This window comes from Salmo salar, chromosome ssa11 (assembly GCF_905237065.1).
Source record: "Salmo salar chromosome ssa11, Ssal_v3.1, whole genome shotgun sequence".
NCBI lineage: Eukaryota > Metazoa > Chordata > Actinopteri > Salmoniformes > Salmonidae > Salmo > Salmo salar.
In genome coordinates, this window is record NC_059452.1 from 91,069,707 (window position 1) to 91,091,177 (window position 21,471).

At 43.3% G+C, this 21,471-nt stretch overlaps 1 protein-coding gene across 7 annotated transcripts in view; it reads right to left on the minus strand.

Annotated features, from left to right (window-relative positions):
- LOC106563441 (kelch-like protein 13) overlaps nucleotides 1-21,471 on the minus strand; it is a 73,964-nt gene that overhangs the window by 44,496 nt on the left and 7,997 nt on the right. For 2 of the 7 annotated variants that reach the window (XM_014129018.2, XM_045690060.1), the window contains exon 1: nucleotides 15,206-15,650. The exons of the other annotated variants lie outside the window; for them this stretch is intronic. In XM_014129018.2, coding sequence (XP_013984493.1) covers nucleotides 15,206-15,303 — 98 coding nt within the window. In that variant the 5' untranslated portion in view covers nucleotides 15,304-15,650. Of the gene's footprint in view, nucleotides 1-15,205; nucleotides 15,651-21,471 lie in introns of those variants that run through there. 7 annotated transcript variants of the gene reach the window in all.

Below are 21,471 nucleotides of genomic sequence, written 5' to 3' on the forward strand. Positions count from 1 at the left end.
ATCAAGGTTTGAAACTATTCTGTTTTTGTCAAATACGATATAACAGTTTGGGATTCTTGTGGTCAATTTGCGTTGTTCAAATTATGTATAACTATGTTCCGGCCCTCCGATCATCCGCTCAAGGAAGAATTGGCCCATGACAAAGTAATTGGGAACCCTGATTTACAGCATCCCAGTCATAAAAACTTGGTTTCTTGCTGTCGGTGGGAGGAGCAAACACAAATGGCATCTGACGTTTCATCCACGAGCAGCAGATTTACAGTGAAACACACACACACACACGAAATAACAATGCACAGACGAAGACCATTTTTGTGAACAAGTTTTGCCTCGGGACCAAAGTTGTCTAAAAAAAATAAATCAGCAAAATACATCTGGATATTTTTTTTAATGCTATATTGATAGTAAATGTAATAAATCTTTGAGAAGGGAACAACATTCCCACCTCTTTCATTGTCAATAATACAATTTAGCCCATATTATTGATGAATAATGTTAATAAACTCACTGGTTTGAGACCACAAATCTCTAGATTGAAAATACTGTGATTGAAGAAAAATAGTTGAGAAATTAAATGATTTATTAATTCGTTCATTATAATAATTGACACTTTCTACGTGGTTTAAGTTCATACTTTTTCCATATATTAAAAAAATTAAATCTATATATACACACTGAACAGAAATATAAAACCCAACATGGAAAGCGTTGGTCCCATGTTTCATGAGCTGAAATAGATCCAAGAAATGTTCCATACACGCAAACAACTTACTTCTCTCAAATTTAGTGAACAAATTTGTTTAAATCCCTGTTAGTGAGCATTTCTCCTTTGCCAAGATAATCCATCCACCTGACAGGTGTGGCATATCAAGAAGCTGATTAAACAGCATGATCGTTACACAGGAACACCTCGCCTAAACAGGGGTGCGTTTCTTTCGCCTCCACATTACACAGGTGCACCTTATGCTGGGGACAATAAGAGGCCACTCTAAAATGCGCAGTTGTGTCAAACAACACAATGCCAAAGATGTCTCAAGTTTTGAGGGAGCATGCAATTGGCTGAGAATGTAATGTTAATTTCTCTACAATAAGCCACCTCCAATGACATTTTATAGAATTTGGCAGTATGTCCAACTGGCCTCAGAACTGCAGACCACGTGTAACCATGCCAGCATAGGACCTCCACATCTGGATTCCTCACCTGCATGATCGTCTGAGACCAGCAACCCGGACACCTGATGAAATTGTGGGTTTACACAACCAAAGGATTTCTGCACAAACTGTCAGAATCCGTCACAGGGAAGCTCATCTGTGTGCTCGTTGTCCTCACCAGGGTCTTGACCTGACTGCAGTTCGGCGTGGTAACTGACTTCAGTGGGCCAATGCTCACCTGAAGTCAGTTACTAGCACGATGGAGAAGTGCGCTCTTCATGGATGAATCCCAATTTCAACTGTGCTGGGCAGATTGCAGACAGCGTGTATGGTGTCATGTGGGCAAGCGATTTGCTGATGTCAATGTTGTGAACAGTGCCCCATGGTGGCGGTGGGGTTATGGTATGCGCAGGAATAAGCTACGGCCAATGAACATAATTGCTTTTTAATCTATGGCAATTTGAATGCACAGAGATACCGTGACGAGGTCCTGAGGCCCATTGTTGTGCCCTTCATCCGCCGCCATCACCTCATGTTTCATCATGATAATGCACGGCCCCATGTCACAAGGATCTGTACACAATTACTAGAAGCTGAAAATGTCCCAGTTCTTCCTGGCCTGCATACTCAGACATTTCACCCATTGGACATGTTTGGGATGCTCTGGATAAATGTGTACGACAGCGTGTTCCAGTTCCCGCCAATATCCAGCAACTTCACACAGCCATTGAAGAGGAGTGGAACAACGCTCCACAGTCCACTATCAACAGCCTGATCAACTCTATGCGAAGGAGATGTGTCACGCTGCATGAGGAAAATGTTGGTCACACCAGATACTGACTGGTTTTCTGATACACACCACTACCTTTTTTTATAAAGATAACTGTGACCAACAGATGCATATCTGTATGCCCAGTCGTGTGAAATCCATAGATTAGGGCCTAATGAATATATTTCAATTGACTAACTCAGTAAAATCTTTGAAATTGTTGCATGTTGTGTTTATATTTTTGTTCAGCATATATATAAAAATTACTCAGCCACTCACAACCCATTCAAAACCTGGGTCGCGACCCACCAGTTGAGAATTGCTGAACTAGGCCACACACACACACACACACACACTTCTTAGAAATACAATTTCATTTAACAAAAGTCAATTTTATTAGGCCCAAATCTTCAGTGTGTGTGGGTTGTGGATAGCAGTTCTCTCTTAACAAGATACTGGAACATGGCAATAATCATCTGCTTTATGGAATGGGGACTGAACCATTTATCAGAAATACTTCAGGGAATAATTCATTCATATTGGCCAAATTGGATGGGGGTTAGGTGTGCGATGCATCTTAATTGCTTTTGTAAATTGGAAGATGACTAATGAAAACATGCATCTTAAGAGCAGCAGACTGTCTCCATTTCCTCTCATTCACACATCTGTTTGAGGGATTCATTTATAAAAGTGGGGAAGTATTGGATTAAAACTAAAGCTAGAGGAACAGTGTTGACAAACCATCTATCTCCACCCTACAATGAGGAAATAAAACCCATTGACAGCTGCTCATTCATCAAACTGACACTGTTTAGTAGGCCATTTCTCCACTTCCTGTTTGTGTGACAATCATTGGAATTAAGAATAACAAAATAAAGACAATGCCTTTACTGACAAAACAATTAAACAATTAAAAGAAACATACTGCACAAAAACACATCACAAACACCAACAAAAGATAATACCCCGACCCCAGGGAACAGGTTCAGTATAATTAAATGACTAGACGCTATGCAGCATACTGATCCAACAAAGCCACTCACTCGCAGCAAGTCATGTTTGACAATGTTATAGTTTGGCCAAGGTTTCCCCTCCAACTCCAACACCAACACAGGATGATACCGTATTTGCTACCTGGGCTGCACCTCAGTGTGTAGCATGATGGACAAGCCAACAATAAACCCCTGCCTGCTGTATAAAATGACCAACAGTACCCCAAAGGAGGTGAAAAGACCCCTTGCAGCACATTGGGGAAATCCACCTCAATTCAACTCATGTACTCCTCTACTGTGTCGCTTTATAAAACCAGGACATTGTTTCAGACAGGTAAAAGAAACGAACAGCACAATCCCTAAAATAGAGAATTAACATGACAAATGTTTTCAATAATTCATTATGATATACTACAGCATGTTCCAATAGGCTACTGGTTTGAGGGGCAGCTGGGATGTGATTTCATTCTGTGCCAGACTTCTTCTCCATGTGAATGAGATGGACTGACCTTAACACATCCCCATCTTTGACTACCCAACATCACTTTTAACTTTGTTGGACACAATGCTCGCCTCTGGATTAAGCTTTGAGGGAGCGACCAGATTAAACAGAAAGGTGTCTTTCTACCCCTTACACCCCCCCCCACCACCCCCCGCACTAACTTTTGAAATCAGGACGCTTACTAGAAAATAATAACAATGGTTGCTGTGCCCGTTAGTGTTTATACCCATTTGCAAATAAAGCACCAAGCACTTGAATAAAGAGCAAAAACAACAGATTAATTTACAGAAAATGTTAGGTGTATAATAATACTAGCTTTGAAGTCAGAATTTTCAACGAGACAAAAGTAGCCATGATGTAATATAAGCAGCGGCCATTTTTACTGCAAACAGATGTCACTCAACTGTTAAGTCGACACAGCAGCTAAAAACCTTTTTGCTTGATAATGATCATGCAACCCTCTGGTATCATCTCCTGCTACATTAATATGAGTGCAGGTGATCTGCAGTTTGTGAGCATCCAGTGATAGGATAGTTTGAGAGATTATGCCAAGAAAAAAATTGACATTTCTGATATGAAGGAGAATAGAGTTCCAGTCATGCAATATGAGTCATCACATCCTGCACCAAATGTGCTTTACTGAGAAAGCTTAAGATCTCCAGCATTTATTTATCCAGCAGTATTGTCGGCAGATTTTCTATTTCATAATTTAAAAAGTCAAGAAGAAGGATATGCTAATGCTACTGGGAGCTGCCGTAATGCCATCCTATCTGAGCTGTCTGGAACAGAAATAAACCTTGGGGTGAATGCAGCTTATGAAGAGGAGCCACACCAAACACACAGCAGCATCTATTCTCCACTGACTGTCTCAGCGGCAGACAGCAATCCATGCGTTCGAGAAAATTCACTTCTTATTCGTAAAAAGGCAACGGCCAATTCTATTAGAGAGACTTATTCCCAACACTAATAAAATACCAATCCTCTCAAGTCTCCTCCACCTGTATAAGCCTATCTCAATTCCATTTAGCCTACATAGATTAAAGGCCCCATGCAGTCTTAGTAATTGTATTTTTAAATCATCACTGTATGTCTAGGAGGTTAGGGCCCTGGCGGAGTGGTGCCAGGAAAATAACCTCTCCCTCAACGGCAACAAAACAAAGGAGCTGATCGTGGACTTTAGGAAACAGCAGAGGGAGCAAGCGCCTTTCCACATCGACAGGACCACAGTGGAGAAGGCGAAAAGCTTCAAGTTCCTCGGCGACACGTCACTGACAATCTGAAATGGCCCACTCACACAGACAGTGTGGTGAAGACGCATCAGTGCCTCTTCAACCTCAGGAAGCTGAAGAAATGTGGCTTGGCAACTAAAACCCTCAAACTTTTACAGATGCACAATTGAGAGCATTCTGTCGGTCTGTATCACCGCCTGGTATGGCAACTGCACTGCCCGCAACCGCAGGGCTCTCCAGAGGGTGGTGCAGTTTGCCCAATGCATCACCGGGGGCACACTGCCTGCCCTCCAGGACACCTACAGCACCTGATGTCAAAGGAAGGCAAAAAATATCATCAAGGAAATCAACCACCCGAGCCATGGCCTGTTCACCCTGCTATCGTCCAGAAGGCGAGGTCAGTACAGGTGCATCAAAGCTGGGGCAGAGAGACTGAAAAACAGCTTCTATCTCAAGGACATCAGACTGTTAAATAGCCATCACTAGCCGCCTTCCACCAAGGTTACTGAACCCTGCACCTTGTATACATAGACATGGAATTACTGGTTACTTTAATAATGGAACACTAGTCACTTTAATAATGTTTACATAATGCTTTACTCATGTCATATGTATATACTGTATTTTAGTCAATACCACTCTGACATTTCTCATCCTAATATTTATTTATTTCTTCATTCAATTCTTTTACTTTTGGATTTGTGTGTATTGTTGTGAATTGTTAGATACTACTGCACTGCTGGCGCTAGAAACACAAGCATTTCACTACACCCACAACAACATCTGCTAAATATGTGCATGTGACCAATAAACATTTATTTGAAATAACTGTTTATTTAAAAAAATATATGTCAGAGGTATTTTCATTATCATTTATTTTCCTGAGCTTCTTTGGCGTTAGGAAACAAATGTGAAGATACAGTATTTTACACAACCCCTTAAACAGATGGGTGGGCTCTAGTCCAGCCTCCTTAACCAGATGAACAGTCATTGGTCTATTATATCAGATCACATTGTGACATCATGATGTGGGCCAAAAGTTTCATCCCACCTGAGTAGGCTGAAAATCCAGGCATTTTTTTGAAACAGCTTTTAGACAAATAGGGCAGTATCATAATTTTCACAATTTCAGAGTGTTATTTCGACCACAGTGTGGAAATATCACCAAAAAACATTGAAAATCACATTTTCAACCGCACTGCCCCTTGAAGAAAGTCTTACGTGCCAAATGTCTATTTCTGTAGCAAAGGTTCATTGTGGCCATTTTGTGAAAACAGAGGTATGATTCATCAGAAAACACTGTCTGGGGGGGAGAGCAAGGACTCTGAATTGTAGAAAAACCATTCAAGCATTATTACTAGCCTATTGTGTAAATAAATCCTGAGTATTGCATAATCAAATCACATTTAGATTGGGTTTTTGAGGGTGTGCTCTTCTCACTCTTAACCGTACTGAATTGATACGCAGGGGGCACAGAACATGTAGGCTTAATGAGTGTTGGAGTGTTTTTGAAAACATTGGACAATCAAACCTAATCAAACAGGCCAAACTAGGAGAAATGTGGTGTTATTGTGTTTAGCTGTCTATCACGGTGGACTGGGGACGTCGTATGGCATTGGTGGCATTGCTGTACCTGCCAGGCTAGATACACACACCACTTAATAAGCCCATTCACTAAAGAACAACAATGTAAGATTAGAGTAAGATGCTTTTGATGAAACAAGGCTAAAACAGTTAAAAACCCATAAAGCTCCCCCCAAAAAAGAGATTTCCTGGCCAGCTCTCTTGAAAGTAATGAGACTAAAATGAATGTGTGGTTAGACTAGTTACAGTTCAACTAGTCTACAAACCCCCCTGCTATGGTATGGGCCACTAGGTTGGAAACTCCACTTTTCTGGTTGCCAAACCAGGATGGTTATCACACAAGTCAAATTGGACTGTAGTGTCCAGCCTCATTGTTACAAGATAAAACAGTGGTGTCAAGGGAACTGGGAGCAGTGGAGAGAGAACCAAAAATAGAGATACGGAGCAGCCATGATGGGTTAGGGCCAGCCAGCTACATTCCTCTGGGACTAGAGACCAATGTTTGCATGAGCTGATTCTGCACAATATGCTTTCCAGACAGTTTATTACATGTTTCTTTTTACTTAAGTTAATTGTTTTCCCTCAGATGCCAGGAAAAATCAGGAAATCAGGGTGTTGTTTCTCCTTACGCCACCATAGAAAAATAATCCACTTCCATTTCATTTCTTGTTGATCACCTTAGGCCTAATGTTTCATTAATATGTCATTTCAAGATCAGATCGTACAGCCTATACTAATTTGTCCTATGGCCTTGTCTTTCAGTGGTTAACATAGGGTCAAACATCTTATGGACATTGGTTGAGGAAGACAGATAGGAAAATGTTTAAGAATGTTAAAATAGGACAAACCGCTGAATATAATTTCTGATTTTACCAGTGTCCTTGACGCGAGGATGAAATTAACTGTAAAGGACTTTGCATAGTGGCAAGGATAAACACCTGAAATTCCCAGTGAACTTCCATGGGTCTTCTGGGCAGTGCACCTTTGCCATTCCTTCTAAGCGTGAAATCTGCACCACGGGCAGAGGCTATATTTAGACACGAGTGGAATCACTGAAGGCAAACACACAGAGCCCTCTCTATAATAATCTCCAGCTAACACACATTAACACACACCAGCTCTTCTTCTGTGGACTACAGGAACACACCCCGAACCACATCAGCGGGGCTGCAGTGGAGCGGGTCGAGAGCTTCAAGTTCCTTGGGGTCCAAATCACTAAGGACCTAAAATGGTCTACACACCCTCTTCCCCCTCAGGAGGTTGAAAAAAAATTTGGCTGCACTATCTACAGCTGCACCATTGAGAGCATCTTTACCTGCTGCATCACTGCTTGGTACGGCAACAGCACCGCCCTCGATTGCATGGCACTACAGAGGGTGGTGAGGACAGCCCAGTAGATCACTGTGGCAGAACTTTCTGCCATCCAGGACCTTTATAATCAGTGTGTGAAACGAAGCCCCAGAAAATTGTTAAAGACTCCAACCACCCAAGCCATAGACTGTTCTCTCTGCTTCAGCAAAGCAAGCGGCACCAGTGCATAAAGTCTGAAACCAGACATCCTGAACAGCTTCTATCCCAAAGCCATAAGACTGCTAAATAGCTAACAAAATGGCTATACGGACTATCTGAGTTGACACTTGTATTATTTTTGTACTGCTTCCATGCACACTCACAGGACACCGCACACTTAAGAATGTTTACATATCTCGCATTACTTATCTCATATGTATATACTGTAAACTACACTATCTATTCTATACTATCTATTGCATTTTAGCCGCTCTGTCACTGCTCATCCATATATTTTATACTTATATATTCTCATCCCATTCCTTTACTAGATTGTGTCTATTAGGTAGTTGTTGTGGAATTTGTTAGATATTACCTGTTAGATACTGCTGCACTGTCGGATCTAGAAGCATAAGCATTTCGCTACACTCACAATAACATCTGCTAACCATGTGTAGGTGACCAATAAGATTTGATTTGACTCACGCACACTGACACTCCAACACACACACACACACACACACACACACACACATTTATACGCACTCTACACACACACTCACATATCATCTTAATTTACGAAGCTGCTACTCTGTTCATCATATATCCTAATGTCTAGTCACCTTATCCCTATACCTATCTACCTCCATCACTCCAGTATCCATGCACATTGTAAATATAGTATTGGAACTGACCCTGTATACAGCTACTGACCATGTACATAGCTACTGACCATGTACATAGCTACTGACCATGTACATAGCTACTGACCCTGGAACTGACCCTGTATATAGCTACTGACCCTGGATATTGCTTACTGACCCTGGAACTGACCCTGTATATAGCTACTGACCCTGGAACTGACCCTGGATATAGCTACTGACCCTGGATATAGCTACTGACCCTGGATATAGCTACTGACCCTGTATATAGCTACTGACCCTGTATATAGCTACTGACCCTGGATATAGCTGCTGACCCTGGAACTGACCCTGTATATAGCTGCTGACCCTGGAACTGACCCTGTATATAGCTGCTGACCCTGGAACTGACCCTGTATATAGCTGCTGACCCTGGGACTGACCCTGTATATAGCTGCTGACCCTGGAACTGACCCTGTATATAGCTGCTGACCCTGGAACTGACCCTGTATATAGCTGCTGACCCTGGAACTGACCCTGTATATAGCTGCTGACCCTGGAACTGACCCTGTATATAGCTGCTGACCCTGGAACTGACCCTGTATATAGCTACTGACCCTGGAACTGACCCTGTATATAGCTACTGACCCTGGAACTGACCCTGTATATAGCTACTGACCCTGGAACTGACCCTGTATATAGCTACTGACCCTGGAACTGACCCTGTATATAGCTACTGACCCTGGAACTGACCCTGTATATAGCTGCTGACCCTGGGACTGACCCTGTATATAGCTGCTGACCCTGGGACTGACCCTGTATATAGCTGCTGACCCTGGAACTGACCCTGTATATAGCTGCTGACCCTGGAACTGACCCTGTATATAGCTGCTGACCCTGGAACTGACCCTGTATATAGCTACTGACCCTGGAACTGACCCTGTATATAGCTACTGACCCTGGAACTGACCCTGTATATAGCTACTGACCCTGGAACTGACCCTGTATATAGCTGCTGACCCTGGAACTGACCCTGTATATAGCTGCTGACCCTGGAACTGACCCTGTATATAGCTGCTGACCCTGGAACTGACCCTGTATATAGCTGCTGACCCTGGAACTGACCCTGTATATAGCTGCTGACCCTGGAACTGACCCTGTATATAGCTGCTGACCCTGGAACTGACCCTGTATATAGCTGCTGACCCTGGAACTGACCCTGTATATAGCTGCTGACCCTGGAACTGACCCTGTATATAGCTACTGACCCTGGAACTGACCCTGTATATAGCTACTGACCCTGGAACTGACCCTGTATATAGCTACTGACCCTGGAACTGACCCTGTATATAGCTACTGACCCTGGAACTGACCCTGTATATAGCTGCTGACCCTGGAACTGACCCTGTATATAGCTGCTGACCCTGGAACTGACCCTGTATATAGCTGCTGACCCTGGAACTGACCCTGTATATAGCTGCTGACCCTGGAACTGACCCTGTATATAGCTGCTGACCCTGGAACTGACCCTGTATATAGCTGCTGACCCTGGAACTGACCCTGTATATAGCTGCTGACCCTGGAACTGACCCTGTATATAGCTACTGACCCTGGAACTGACCCTGTATATAGCTACTGACCCTGGAACTGACCCTGTATATAGCTACTGACCCTGGAACTGACCCTGTATATAGCTACTGACCCTGGAACTGACCCTGTATATAGCTACTGACCCTGGAACTGACCCTGTATATAGCTGCTGACCCTGGGACTGACCCTGTATATAGCTGCTGACCCTGGGACTGACCCTGTATATAGCTGCTGACCCTGGAACTGACCCTGTATATAGCTGCTGACCCTGGAACTGACCCTGTATATAGCTGCTGACCCTGGAACTGACCCTGTATATAGCTACTGACCCTGGAACTGACCCTGTATATAGCTACTGACCCTGGAACTGACCCTGTATATAGCTACTGACCCTGGAACTGACCCTGTATATAGCTGCTGACCCTGGAACTGACCCTGTATATAGCTGCTGACCCTGGAACTGACCCTGTATATAGCTGCTGACCCTGGAACTGACCCTGTATATAGCTGCTGACCCTGGAACTGACCCTGTATATAGCTGCTGACCCTGGAACTGACCCTGTATATAGCTGCTGACCCTGGAACTGACCCTGTATATAGCTGCTGACCCTGGAACTGACCCTGTATATAGCTGCTGACCCTGGAACTGACCCTGTATATAGCTACTGACCCTGGAACTGACCCTGTATATAGCTACTGACCCTGGAACTGACCCTGTATATAGCTACTGACCCTGGAACTGACCCTGTATATAGCTACTGACCCTGGAACTGACCCTGTATATAGCTGCTGACCCTGGAACTGACCCTGTATATAGCTGCTGACCCTGGAACTGACCCTGTATATAGCTGCTGACCCTGGAACTGACCCTGTATATAGCTGCTGACCCTGGAACTGACCCTGTATATAGCTGCTGACCCTGGAACTGACCCTGTATATAGCTGCTGACCCTGGAACTGACCCTGTATATAGCTGCTGACCCTGGAACTGACCCTGTATATAGCTACTGACCCTGGAACTGACCCTGTATATAGCTACTGACCCTGGAACTGACCCTGTATATAGCTACTGACCCTGGAACTGACCCTGTATATAGCTACTGACCCTGGAACTGACCCTGTATATAGCTACTGACCCTGGAACTGACCCTGTATATAGCATATTTACTTCGTGTTCTTATTTCTCCTGTGTTTTTGTTTTACCTCATGTTATTTTCAGTACGGTATTGATATTGATTACTGAATTGTTGAGGTTATGAATCAAATGTATTATAAAGTCATTTTTACATCAGCAGATGTCATTGTGCTGTACAGAAACCCAGTCTAAAACCCCAAACAGCAAGCAAGCAATGCAAAAGTTAGATCTTATTAGGAATGTATTTATTTCACTGTACTTTTGCCCGTGACATTAAAACTAAAAAAACAACCTATCCCTGTGGTAGATGTTAAACAGGCATCCCCATATGCTACTCAGTCTCCATGTTGAAAAAGGCCAAATCTAGTGAAAGGGGAGAAGCTACGCACACAGAGCCCATTCCCATCCTTACCGTAGGCTGTATAGAGAAACCTAGAATCAGAAGGAAAAATAGCAGCTGGGCCGGGCTTGGGAGGGCATGGCTCAGTATTAAAGGTTAGTCTTTTTGTTGTCATTTTTATAAGGGGGAAAAAAGCTATTTGACTGTCCTAATGTTAGAGACAAAGCGCTATATGCAATGGTAAAATATGTACCGTAAATTCCGGACTATAAGCCGCAACTTTTTTCCCAGCTTTGAACTTCGCGGCTTAAACAATGACACGGCTAATATATGGATTTTTCCCGCTTTCAATTAAAAAATTTAAAAAAAACACATTCTGTGATGTGCTCAGTTTTTTGGCGGCATGAAGCTTTCATTAAACCAATGAAATTGCCGAACGGGTTAAGGTCAAACAACTTTTTGTTTACTGTTTAGATTAAATCGAGCGCTCTCAAACTTCCCATCATTCTGATTACGGTAGTCATTTTGTCACCCTCATCATGGCAAAGACACGGAGAAATGCATATGATGCAGCTTTCAAGTTCAAGGCGATTGATCTGGCTGTTGGAAAAGGAAATAGAGCTGCTGCACGGGAGCTTGGTCTTAATGAGTCGATGATAAGACGTTGGAAACAGCTGCTTGAGGAATTGACTCAGTGCAAAAAGACAACTAAAGCTTACTGCAAATTTTTTATAACAAGCCGTGTTTCGTTAAAGCCTGTGTAAAGTTAATTTGTTTCAATGTACCGGTAGGCACCTGCGGCTTATAGACATGTGCAGCTTATTTATGTTCAAAATAATATATATTTTTTAATTCAGTGGGTGCGGCTTATATTCAGGTGCGCTTAATAGTTCGGAAATTACGGTAGGTCTATAGCCCCATTATAGGCCTGTATGTTAGTTTCTCAATCCATATGAATCATCTTTAAACTAAGTCTCCCATGTGAGAATTGGTGGCTCCAGGACTGGGGTCAAGTCCATGTCAATTCAATTTAGGATACAAAAATAAATTAACTATTTTGATACAATTATACACAAATGTTCCATTTGAATTACATTTAGAAATGTACTGTGATTGTAAAGGAATTTTCCCCCCTGATGTAATTTTGGTTTTGGGAAATATTAGCCAAAACATTACAGGCAGAGACTTGATGTGAGTCCGATTGTAAACTAATGCACATTAAGACTCAACCCCTTTTTCTTTTAGAGATTTACCTGCCATTCCATTTACCTCAAACCCTGAACACTAGAACACTGAAGGCATATTCTTGGTGCTTTACCATGTAAATATAATTGGGTGGATGGGAAAAATCAAACATTCTATGAGTCTGCAACGCATGAAGGAGTTCCCTTAAATAGGGCATGGACGACCACAATGTAAACAAACGTACAGTATTTGCATCCACTCAGGAGGCATAGAAAGGTAAGGTAAAATGTAGACATTTTTATGTCAATAAGCCTAATGTAACTGAAGCATCTACTGTATGGTAAAGCATATATCGAGACCATCTCATTCATCTTGCAATAAAGAACTAGCAAACAGAGCCTAAAATTCCACTAGAAATATGAGGATAAAATGAAGCCAAAAATCAAAACACACATTCATCAACTGACCATGAGCCTTTCAATCTATGTTTAACTAAGAAGCAACGTTCCAACGTTCATTTTCACTTTTCAGGATTGACAGCACTGATACCGTCTCTGCTCCTAAGGATGCCAGTCCTCCAAACCAGATTAATGTACACTGTCCTCCAAACCAGATTAAGACAGGTTACTACTGTACACTATCATCCAAGCCAGACTATGCCAGGTTACTGTACACTGTCCTCCAAGATAGATTAGGACAGGTTACGACTGTACACTATCCTCCAAACCGGATTAAACCAGGTTACTACTGTATACTATCCTCCAAACCAGATTAAAACAAGTACACTGTCTTCCAAACCGGTTCCAGTTATATACCGAGTATACTATCCTCCAAACCAGATTAAAACAAGTACACTGTCTTCCAAACCGGGTTAAACCAGGTTACTACTGTATACTATCCTCCAAACCAGATTAAAACAAGTACACTGTCTTCCAAACCGGGTTAAACCAGGTTACTACTGTATACTATCCTCCCCAGATTAAAACAAGTACACTGTCTTCCAAACCGGGTTAAACCAGGTTACTACTGTATACTATCCTCCAAGCCAGGTTACTACTGTATACTATCCACCAAGGCAGATTAAGCCAGGTTACTGTACACTGTCCTCCAAACCGGGTTAAACCAGGTTACTGTACACTGTCCTCCAAACCAGATTAGGACAGGTTACTACTGTACACTATCCTCCAAACCAGATTAAGCCAGGTTACTGTACACTATCCTCCAAACCAGACTAAAATAGGTTACTGTACACTATCCTCCAAGCCAGATTAAACCAAGTTACTGTACACTGTCCTCCAAGCCAGATTAAGCCAGGTTACTACTGTTTACTATCCTCCAAACCAGGTTACTACTGTATACTATCCCCCAAGGCAGATTAAGCCAGGTTACTGTACACTGTCCTCCAAACCAGATTATGCTTGGTTACTGTACACTGTCCTCCAAGCCAGATTAAAACAGGTTACTGTACACTGGTTAGGAAAGATACTCTGATCCCTGCCATTTACCTACAGCTAGCCTAGCAGGGTGACTGGGAGAGGACATGATATGGGGCTTCTCTCACCCAGAAAGGAGGAGATGGAGGGAGGAGAGCCTGGAGGGACCCTCCATATTCTGCCCTTCCCCCCTCCACAGCAACAGACAATAGCTCCTAAACCAGGGCAAGCCTGACGCCCTGACAAAGGAAGGCAGGCTCCTCCTCCCAAGCTTGCTGTGGCGGCCGACAGTCCTTGCAAGCGGAAAAACACAGCCACAGGGAGGGCGGAGAGGGGCAGTGGATGTGGTCCTGGCCCCCCAAAAAATTGTAAAATGGGCCATGGCCATGGATTATAAGCCATACCGCTCTAGAGGACAGCGCTCCGCTAGCTGGCCAGTCATCACACCGATCTAGAGGACAGCGCTCCGCTAGCTGGCCAGTCATCACACCGATCTAGAGGACAGCTCTCCGCTAGCTGGCCAGTCATCACACCGATCTAGAGGACAGCTCTCCGCTAGCTGGCCAGTCATCACACCGATCTAGAGGACAGCTCTCCGCTAGCTGGCCAGTCATCACACCGATCTAGAGGACAGCTCTCCTCTAGCTGGCCAGTCATCACACCTATCTAGAGGACAGCTCTCCGCTAGCTGGCCAGTCATCACACCGATCTAGAGGACAGCTCTCCGCTAGCTGGCCAGTCATCACACCAATCTAGAGGACAGCTCTCCGCTAGCTGGCCAGTCATCACACCGATCTAGAGGACAGCTCTCCGCTAGCTGGCCAGTCATCACACCGATCTAGAGGACAGCTCTCCGCTAGCTGGCCAGTCATCACACCGATCTAGAGGACAGCTCTCCTCTAGCTGGCCTGTCATCACACCGATCTAGAGGACAGCTCTCCGCTAGCTGGCCAGTCATCACACGCGGAGGGTATTAAATCGACACACAACAACGCTCCCATCATATTCTGCCCAATTAGGCTGCAATGAGAGAGAGGAGGGGGACTCCCCATACCCCAAAATAATACACCACAACCGAAACTGAAATCTAAAACTGAAAATACACCACCACAGCATGCTATGAATGGAATTTTGTCCTTACTCACATATAGGCAGGAGAGAGCGGAGAGGACCTGGATGTCTTAAGAACTTGCACTGGGAATTTCCAGCTGACAGGAGAACCACTTTTCCATTTTAACGGCATGTTGTCACCAGCACGGAGCTACAGCGCAAACAGCGGCAAAGAGCATTTCCATGAACAGGCTTCCAGCGAGGGCTTCCATCCCACTCTGCCCACAAGGATCAGAGGCAGGGAGAGCAGCAGCGACAGCGGTGGAGTGGTACAGGCAGCAGCGCAGATAACACCGTCTTATGACACTAACGGTAGCAGTGAGAAGAAGCCAATGGATCCTATCTCCTGTGTCTACAGGGGCCACGGCAGCTCACAGTCATCTCTGTTAGAAGGGAAAAAGCCTCCCGTCCTTTGAGGCTGTGCTGTCTCTAGCCCAGCAGCTCAACAACAGTGCCACCTTGTTAAAGGAGCGGCGACTGCAGTGCTGGGCTTGTTATAGTGAGGGGGGAGGTGGAGGGGAGAGGTGGAGAGGAGGGATAAGTAAGAGAAGGGGAGGAGAAAAACCCACAGCACTGAGCAGAAGCTTAAATACAGTAGCTTGCGTCTCCCCGCCCTCAGGAGAGCAGTGCCTAAAATACCACTAGTTTGCACTGGGAAATAAAAAGGAACGTTTGGTATTTGTAACTAGCATTCCATTAAGTTTACATCCTCCAATTTATAACTAGTAATAAAACCTCTGCAGTGCGACTTCGGATACACCCACATAGGCTAGGAGGCTAGGTGTAATTCCATGTGGGAGATAGGACTATAATTATGTTTCTATGATGTACTCTACGGACAACTTGTCCCCCTACACCTTTGGAGGGAATGTTAATTCTCCACTCCAGACTTTAATCAAAGATACAAATATAAGCCTAATATGCAAGCATGGCAGATTGTATATCTACTGGTATAGGCTATACAATGAAAATCTCATTCCACTGGACCCTTGCAGTTAGATTGTCCCCTCATAGTGTCTCCTGCATGATCGTCATCCATGGTGCCCTCTTATCTAGCAGGAACACAGAGACCATCTCAATTGCATACTCCTCGTCTCCTCGTCTCCTTCTCAAAACCCATTGGATCAGAAAGTCAAAAGGGGAGGGACCTTTGGCTTTCTAATCCAATGGGTTTTGAGAAGGGGACAAGGAGAGAGGATGCGAGGAGTATGCAACTGAGATCTTCCCACAGTGTGCAGTAAGCCATAGCCTTGCCTGGGGCAGCTAGCTGATCAAGATGGAACACTAAAACACCTCTAAACCTCAGATCAACATTCACCCAAGCACTAAGAGAAAAATACAACCACTGTGCAGCTCATTTCCACGATTACAGTCCGTCTCGTCCAAAAAGCTCTGAAGGCCCTGTCAAAAAATCTAAAGCAAAGTAATTTCCTGTGTGCTACTTCCATTTTGACAAGCCCTCTCTCTAGCCCTTTGTTTCAAATCTCTTCTACTCCCATCGTCATGAAAAACGACCTATTGTGGAACTTCTGAAAGTGCCAGCCTCAGCCAAGCTGGGACCCCTAGTCACCCCACTCCTGCTTTCTCACTCTGGAGCTTAAGGGAATGTCTTCCAACCTGCCCTTAACCCCTCCCTCAAGGTTGACTCCTCACCATCTCATCCCAAAACTAGGGAGAATATCAACCAATAGAACCACTGCAGGTCATTTCATTGGAGCCATGATGTCTTGGGCCACTTCTTCACTGTGGAGCTCTTTCAACAGAGTACACAGCCTGGTCTCTCAGGCAGGGTAGTCATGTTCTCAGTCTCTGTCTGGGGTTTCAGAGGATGACGGGGAGAATATTTTTATGGGTGCAGATTAAACTGTATGATGGCGGTAGGAATGAAACAGACAATGGAAACCAGGGGATTAAAAACCCCTTTGTCAGATGAGTGGGGATGGCGCTGAGCCAGATGTGAGCACATATAAAATATTAATATGAGTCTGTAAGGGTGAACAAAGCATGGCTGAATATGTTCATTTGTACCTGCTCCTCCTCCATACAAAATACAATTCATATCAGAGTGAAAACACACACCAACCCGGTCTCTGGATCAAAAAACGGAGCTCTATGTTCAGGTTATACTGCCCTATACTACAGCCTGAGCTGTGTGTGCAGGTTATACTGCCCTATACTACAGCCTGAGCTGTGTGCATGTTATACTGCCCTATACTACAGCCTGAGCTGTGTGTGCATGTTATACTGCCCTATACTACAGCCTGAGCTGTGTGTGCATGTTATACTGCCCTATACTACAGCCTGAGCTGTGTGTGCAGGTTATACTGCCCTATACTACAGCCTGTATCTAGGGTACTAAAGCTGCTCCTCTTTATTTAGATACAATCCTAAATCAAAAACGGAGAGGGCAAACATCTAAACATGGTAGTGGATCTGTCATGAAACCAGATAGTCCTAAATGTAGAGTTGCCCATTTAAAAAGACTAAGCTAGTTAGCCCAATGCAATTTCGCAATCATTGCATGTTTCATCATGAAACACTTCCCTTTTTCAAAAGCAGAATGTCATCTGAACATCTATTGAAGAAACTGCGTCATTATTACGTTGTTTGACTTCTGCCCTGCAAGCCACAACAACTGAGCAGTATTATGAAGAACAAGACAGGCTGGGAACAAAGAGGGGAGGCAGCACTGATAGCCTAATCCTCAATAACCTAACTCCTCCAGCTTTTAGAGTGAAGCCTGACAATGGCTGCTTTTATCAGAGCCTTGGTGAGCATCAATCTGTGGACTTCTTTCAGAAGCGATTAGGGCCGTTGGAGGGAGGGGGTGGGAGAGGAGAGAGAGAGACAGCGAGAGAGAGAAAGACACACTGACCCAACAGCCCTGGATGACAGGAATGCAACCTCACTGTGCTCTAACACTGCTATCCTCTGTCTCACTTTAACGCACACCCCATCACTGTTCTAACAGAAACACACTGGACTAACACATACACCATATAAAAAAAATTTTTTTGACCATATACACATTTTCTTGTCCATAAGATTGTTTTGCATTGTGTTTGGTGCACCTTGCCTTTGCCTGACATTTGTACTGGACATTAGGAGTGCGTTTACGCCTGTATGATCATCAGGGGAACAGACAGCCCTCGTGACTGACTGCAGAACAGACAAACGCATACCATCTAGTGGACACAGAGGGAACTAACTGTCTAAACGCCATATACCCCCTCAAGCAACTGCACATGCCGTCACCACCACACAGTGTGGTTCCTCATCCATCCTATCTCTGGCCCGACCAGAATGATCAAAACCTTCATCTCATCTGACAGTCTATCCAGCTGTCACAGGATTGGTAAAACAGTGATGAGGAGTATTTATTTCTTTAATAAAGCCCTTTTGTGGCGAAAAACCCATTCTGATTGGCTGGGCCTGGCTCCCCAGTGGGCTGCAACTCTGCCCAGTCATGTGAAATCTATTCATTAGGCCCTAATGCTAATATATCCATTTCAATTGACTGATTTCCTTATATGAACTGTAACTCAGTAAAATCTTTGAAATTGTTGCATGTTGCGTTTATATTTTTGTTCAGTATAATTGACCGACGTCGGTTCAATCATTTGAAATACATTTCGTGCTTTTTTTCTGCGAGATCGATGTGCAGTTTTTGTAGAGATAAAGCAGATCAAGCCTGAACTGTGCGATGTAGTAGGGCGTTGACGTTTCCAACAAGCCAATATTCTACATAGTTTAGCGCTGAAAACGTGGTAATTAACTACAATGACCATAATCCATTGCACACACGCTTAAAAACTTGTCCGTTTGTGCGCAGCAGACACCGAGACTGAGAGAACGCACAATCGAGAGAAATATAAAGCAGTTGCTTCACGAGCCTGAAAGTACATGATCTAAGTGATTGATAGTTGGTATTCAGCAGTCATAAAAGCCTTATTTACTTTGAAGAACTACTAAAATAGTGGTTTTGTCAGACAGCATAGGCAGCAGCTCTATAGAGATGAGATGATGACTTGGAATTAAATAAAGTAATTTAACAAAACAAATGTAATATACACAACATCGGAAATATTTTAAAAAGTAATGTGAATGACATAGTTAATAAGTGATAAGCTGTAATGGGCAGTCACTACCATCATGGGACTTTTATGAATTGTTTTATTCTGTGTTACGGCATTGAACCCACATAACGTATTGTGCATTTAATGTAAAAAAAAAAAAAAACAATGTACCAAAAAAATCTAAACCGAAAACCGTGATCATTTTTATATAATCTAACTGAAACCGAATCGACATTAAAAGGTACTAATGGCTCAGCACTATCCAAATAAGAACCATGTAAAAAAAGTTTTTCAAAGCAAGTGCCCTGAACGTCATGTTCCAGCTATGAAACAGCGCCTGGTTTGTTTCACATTTTAACGCATTTCGCAAGGCTTGGCGATTATCAATAAAGAATATGCATGTCGTTATCAAAGCGTTTCTGGGGAGAGAAATAATCCTGCTGAAAGTGCAAGTTAAGAGAAACTCACCCAGTGTAGAAAAATCTAAGACTGAGGTAGAGAGCAACAAAAGTTTGCCTGGTTTCAGAGGGATGAGGTGATGAAAGCAGAGGCCCAGCAGGTGCTGAACCCTGAGGACTTCTACTGAGGAGTGCAGAAACAGCAGCAGGCTGGAGAAGGATGGATAGAACCGTGCTCAAGCCCTACAAACCTCTACCATAACAACACTCTCTATGTATGCCTTTTCACATTCTGTCTTTTGTCATGATCCACTTTCAGCCAGACAATACATACTCTGTGTAGTCCTAAATAAAACAAGCCTGGGTGTAGTACAATATAACTGCTACTGGAATTAGGCTTAGCTGGGTAATGAATGGGTTACTGATTAATGTTTAACTTTTCACATTAACGGTCAATAAATCTTTCTTAAACATCTTAAATGGGATGAGATTAGCCTCATCTGCATAATCACAGACAGCCAGTCAGAAAATACGTCATGCAGACTAGAGGTCGACCGATTAATCGGAATGGCCGATGTCAAGTTTTCATAATCGGTAATCGGCATTTTTGGACACCGATCACGGCCGATTACATTGCACTCCACGAGGAGACTGCGTGGCAGGCTGACTACATGTTATGCGAGTGCAGCAAGGAGCCAAGGTAAGGTGCTAGCTAGCATTAAACGTATTTTATAAAAAACAATCAATCTTAACATAATCACTAGTTAACTACACATGGTTGATGATATTACTAGGTTAACTAGCTTGTCCTGCGTTGCATATAATCGATGCAGTGCCTGTTAATTTATCATTGAATCACAGCCTACTTCGCCAAACAGGTTATTTAACAAGCTCATTCGCGAAAAAAGCACTGTCGTTGCACCAATGGGTACCTAACCATAAACGCCTTTCTTAAAATCAATACACAAGTATATATTTTTTAAACCTGCATATTTAGTTAATATTGCCTGCTAACATGAATTTCTTTTAACTAGGGAAATTGTGTCACTTCTCTTACGTTCTGTGCAACAGAGTCAGGGTATATGCAGCAGTTTGGGCCGCCTGGCTCGTTGCGAACTGTGTGAAGACCATTTCTTCCTAACAAAGACAGCCAACTTCACCAAACGGGGGATGATTTAACAAAAGCACATTTGCGAAAAATGCACAATTGTTGCATGAATGTACCTAACCATAAACATCAATGCCTTTCTTAAAATCAATACACAGAAGTATATTTTTTTAAACCTGCATATTTAATTAAAAGAAATTAATGTTAGCAGGCAATATTAAACTAGGGAAATTGTGTCACTTCTCTTGCGTTCATTGCACGCAGAGTCAGGGTATATGCAACAGTTCGGGCCGCCTGGCTCGTTGCGAACTAATTTGCCAGAATTTTACGTAATTATGACATAACATTGAAGGTTGTGCAATGTAACAGCAATATTTAGACTTATGGATGCCACCCGTTCAATAAAATACGGAACAGTTCCGTATTTCACTGAAAGAATAGACGTTTTGTTTTCGAAAGGATAGTTTCTGGATATGACCATATTAATGACCTAAGGCTTGTATTTCTGTGTGTTATTATATATAATTAAGTCTATGATTTGATAGACCATTCTGACTGAGCGGTGGTAGGCTGCAGCAGGCTCGTAAGCATTCATTCAAACAGCACTTTACTGCGTTTGCCAGCAGCTCTTCACAATGCTTCAAGCATTGCGCTGTTTATGACTTCAAGCCTATCAACTCCCGAGATTAGGCTGGCAATACTAAAGTACCTATTAGAAC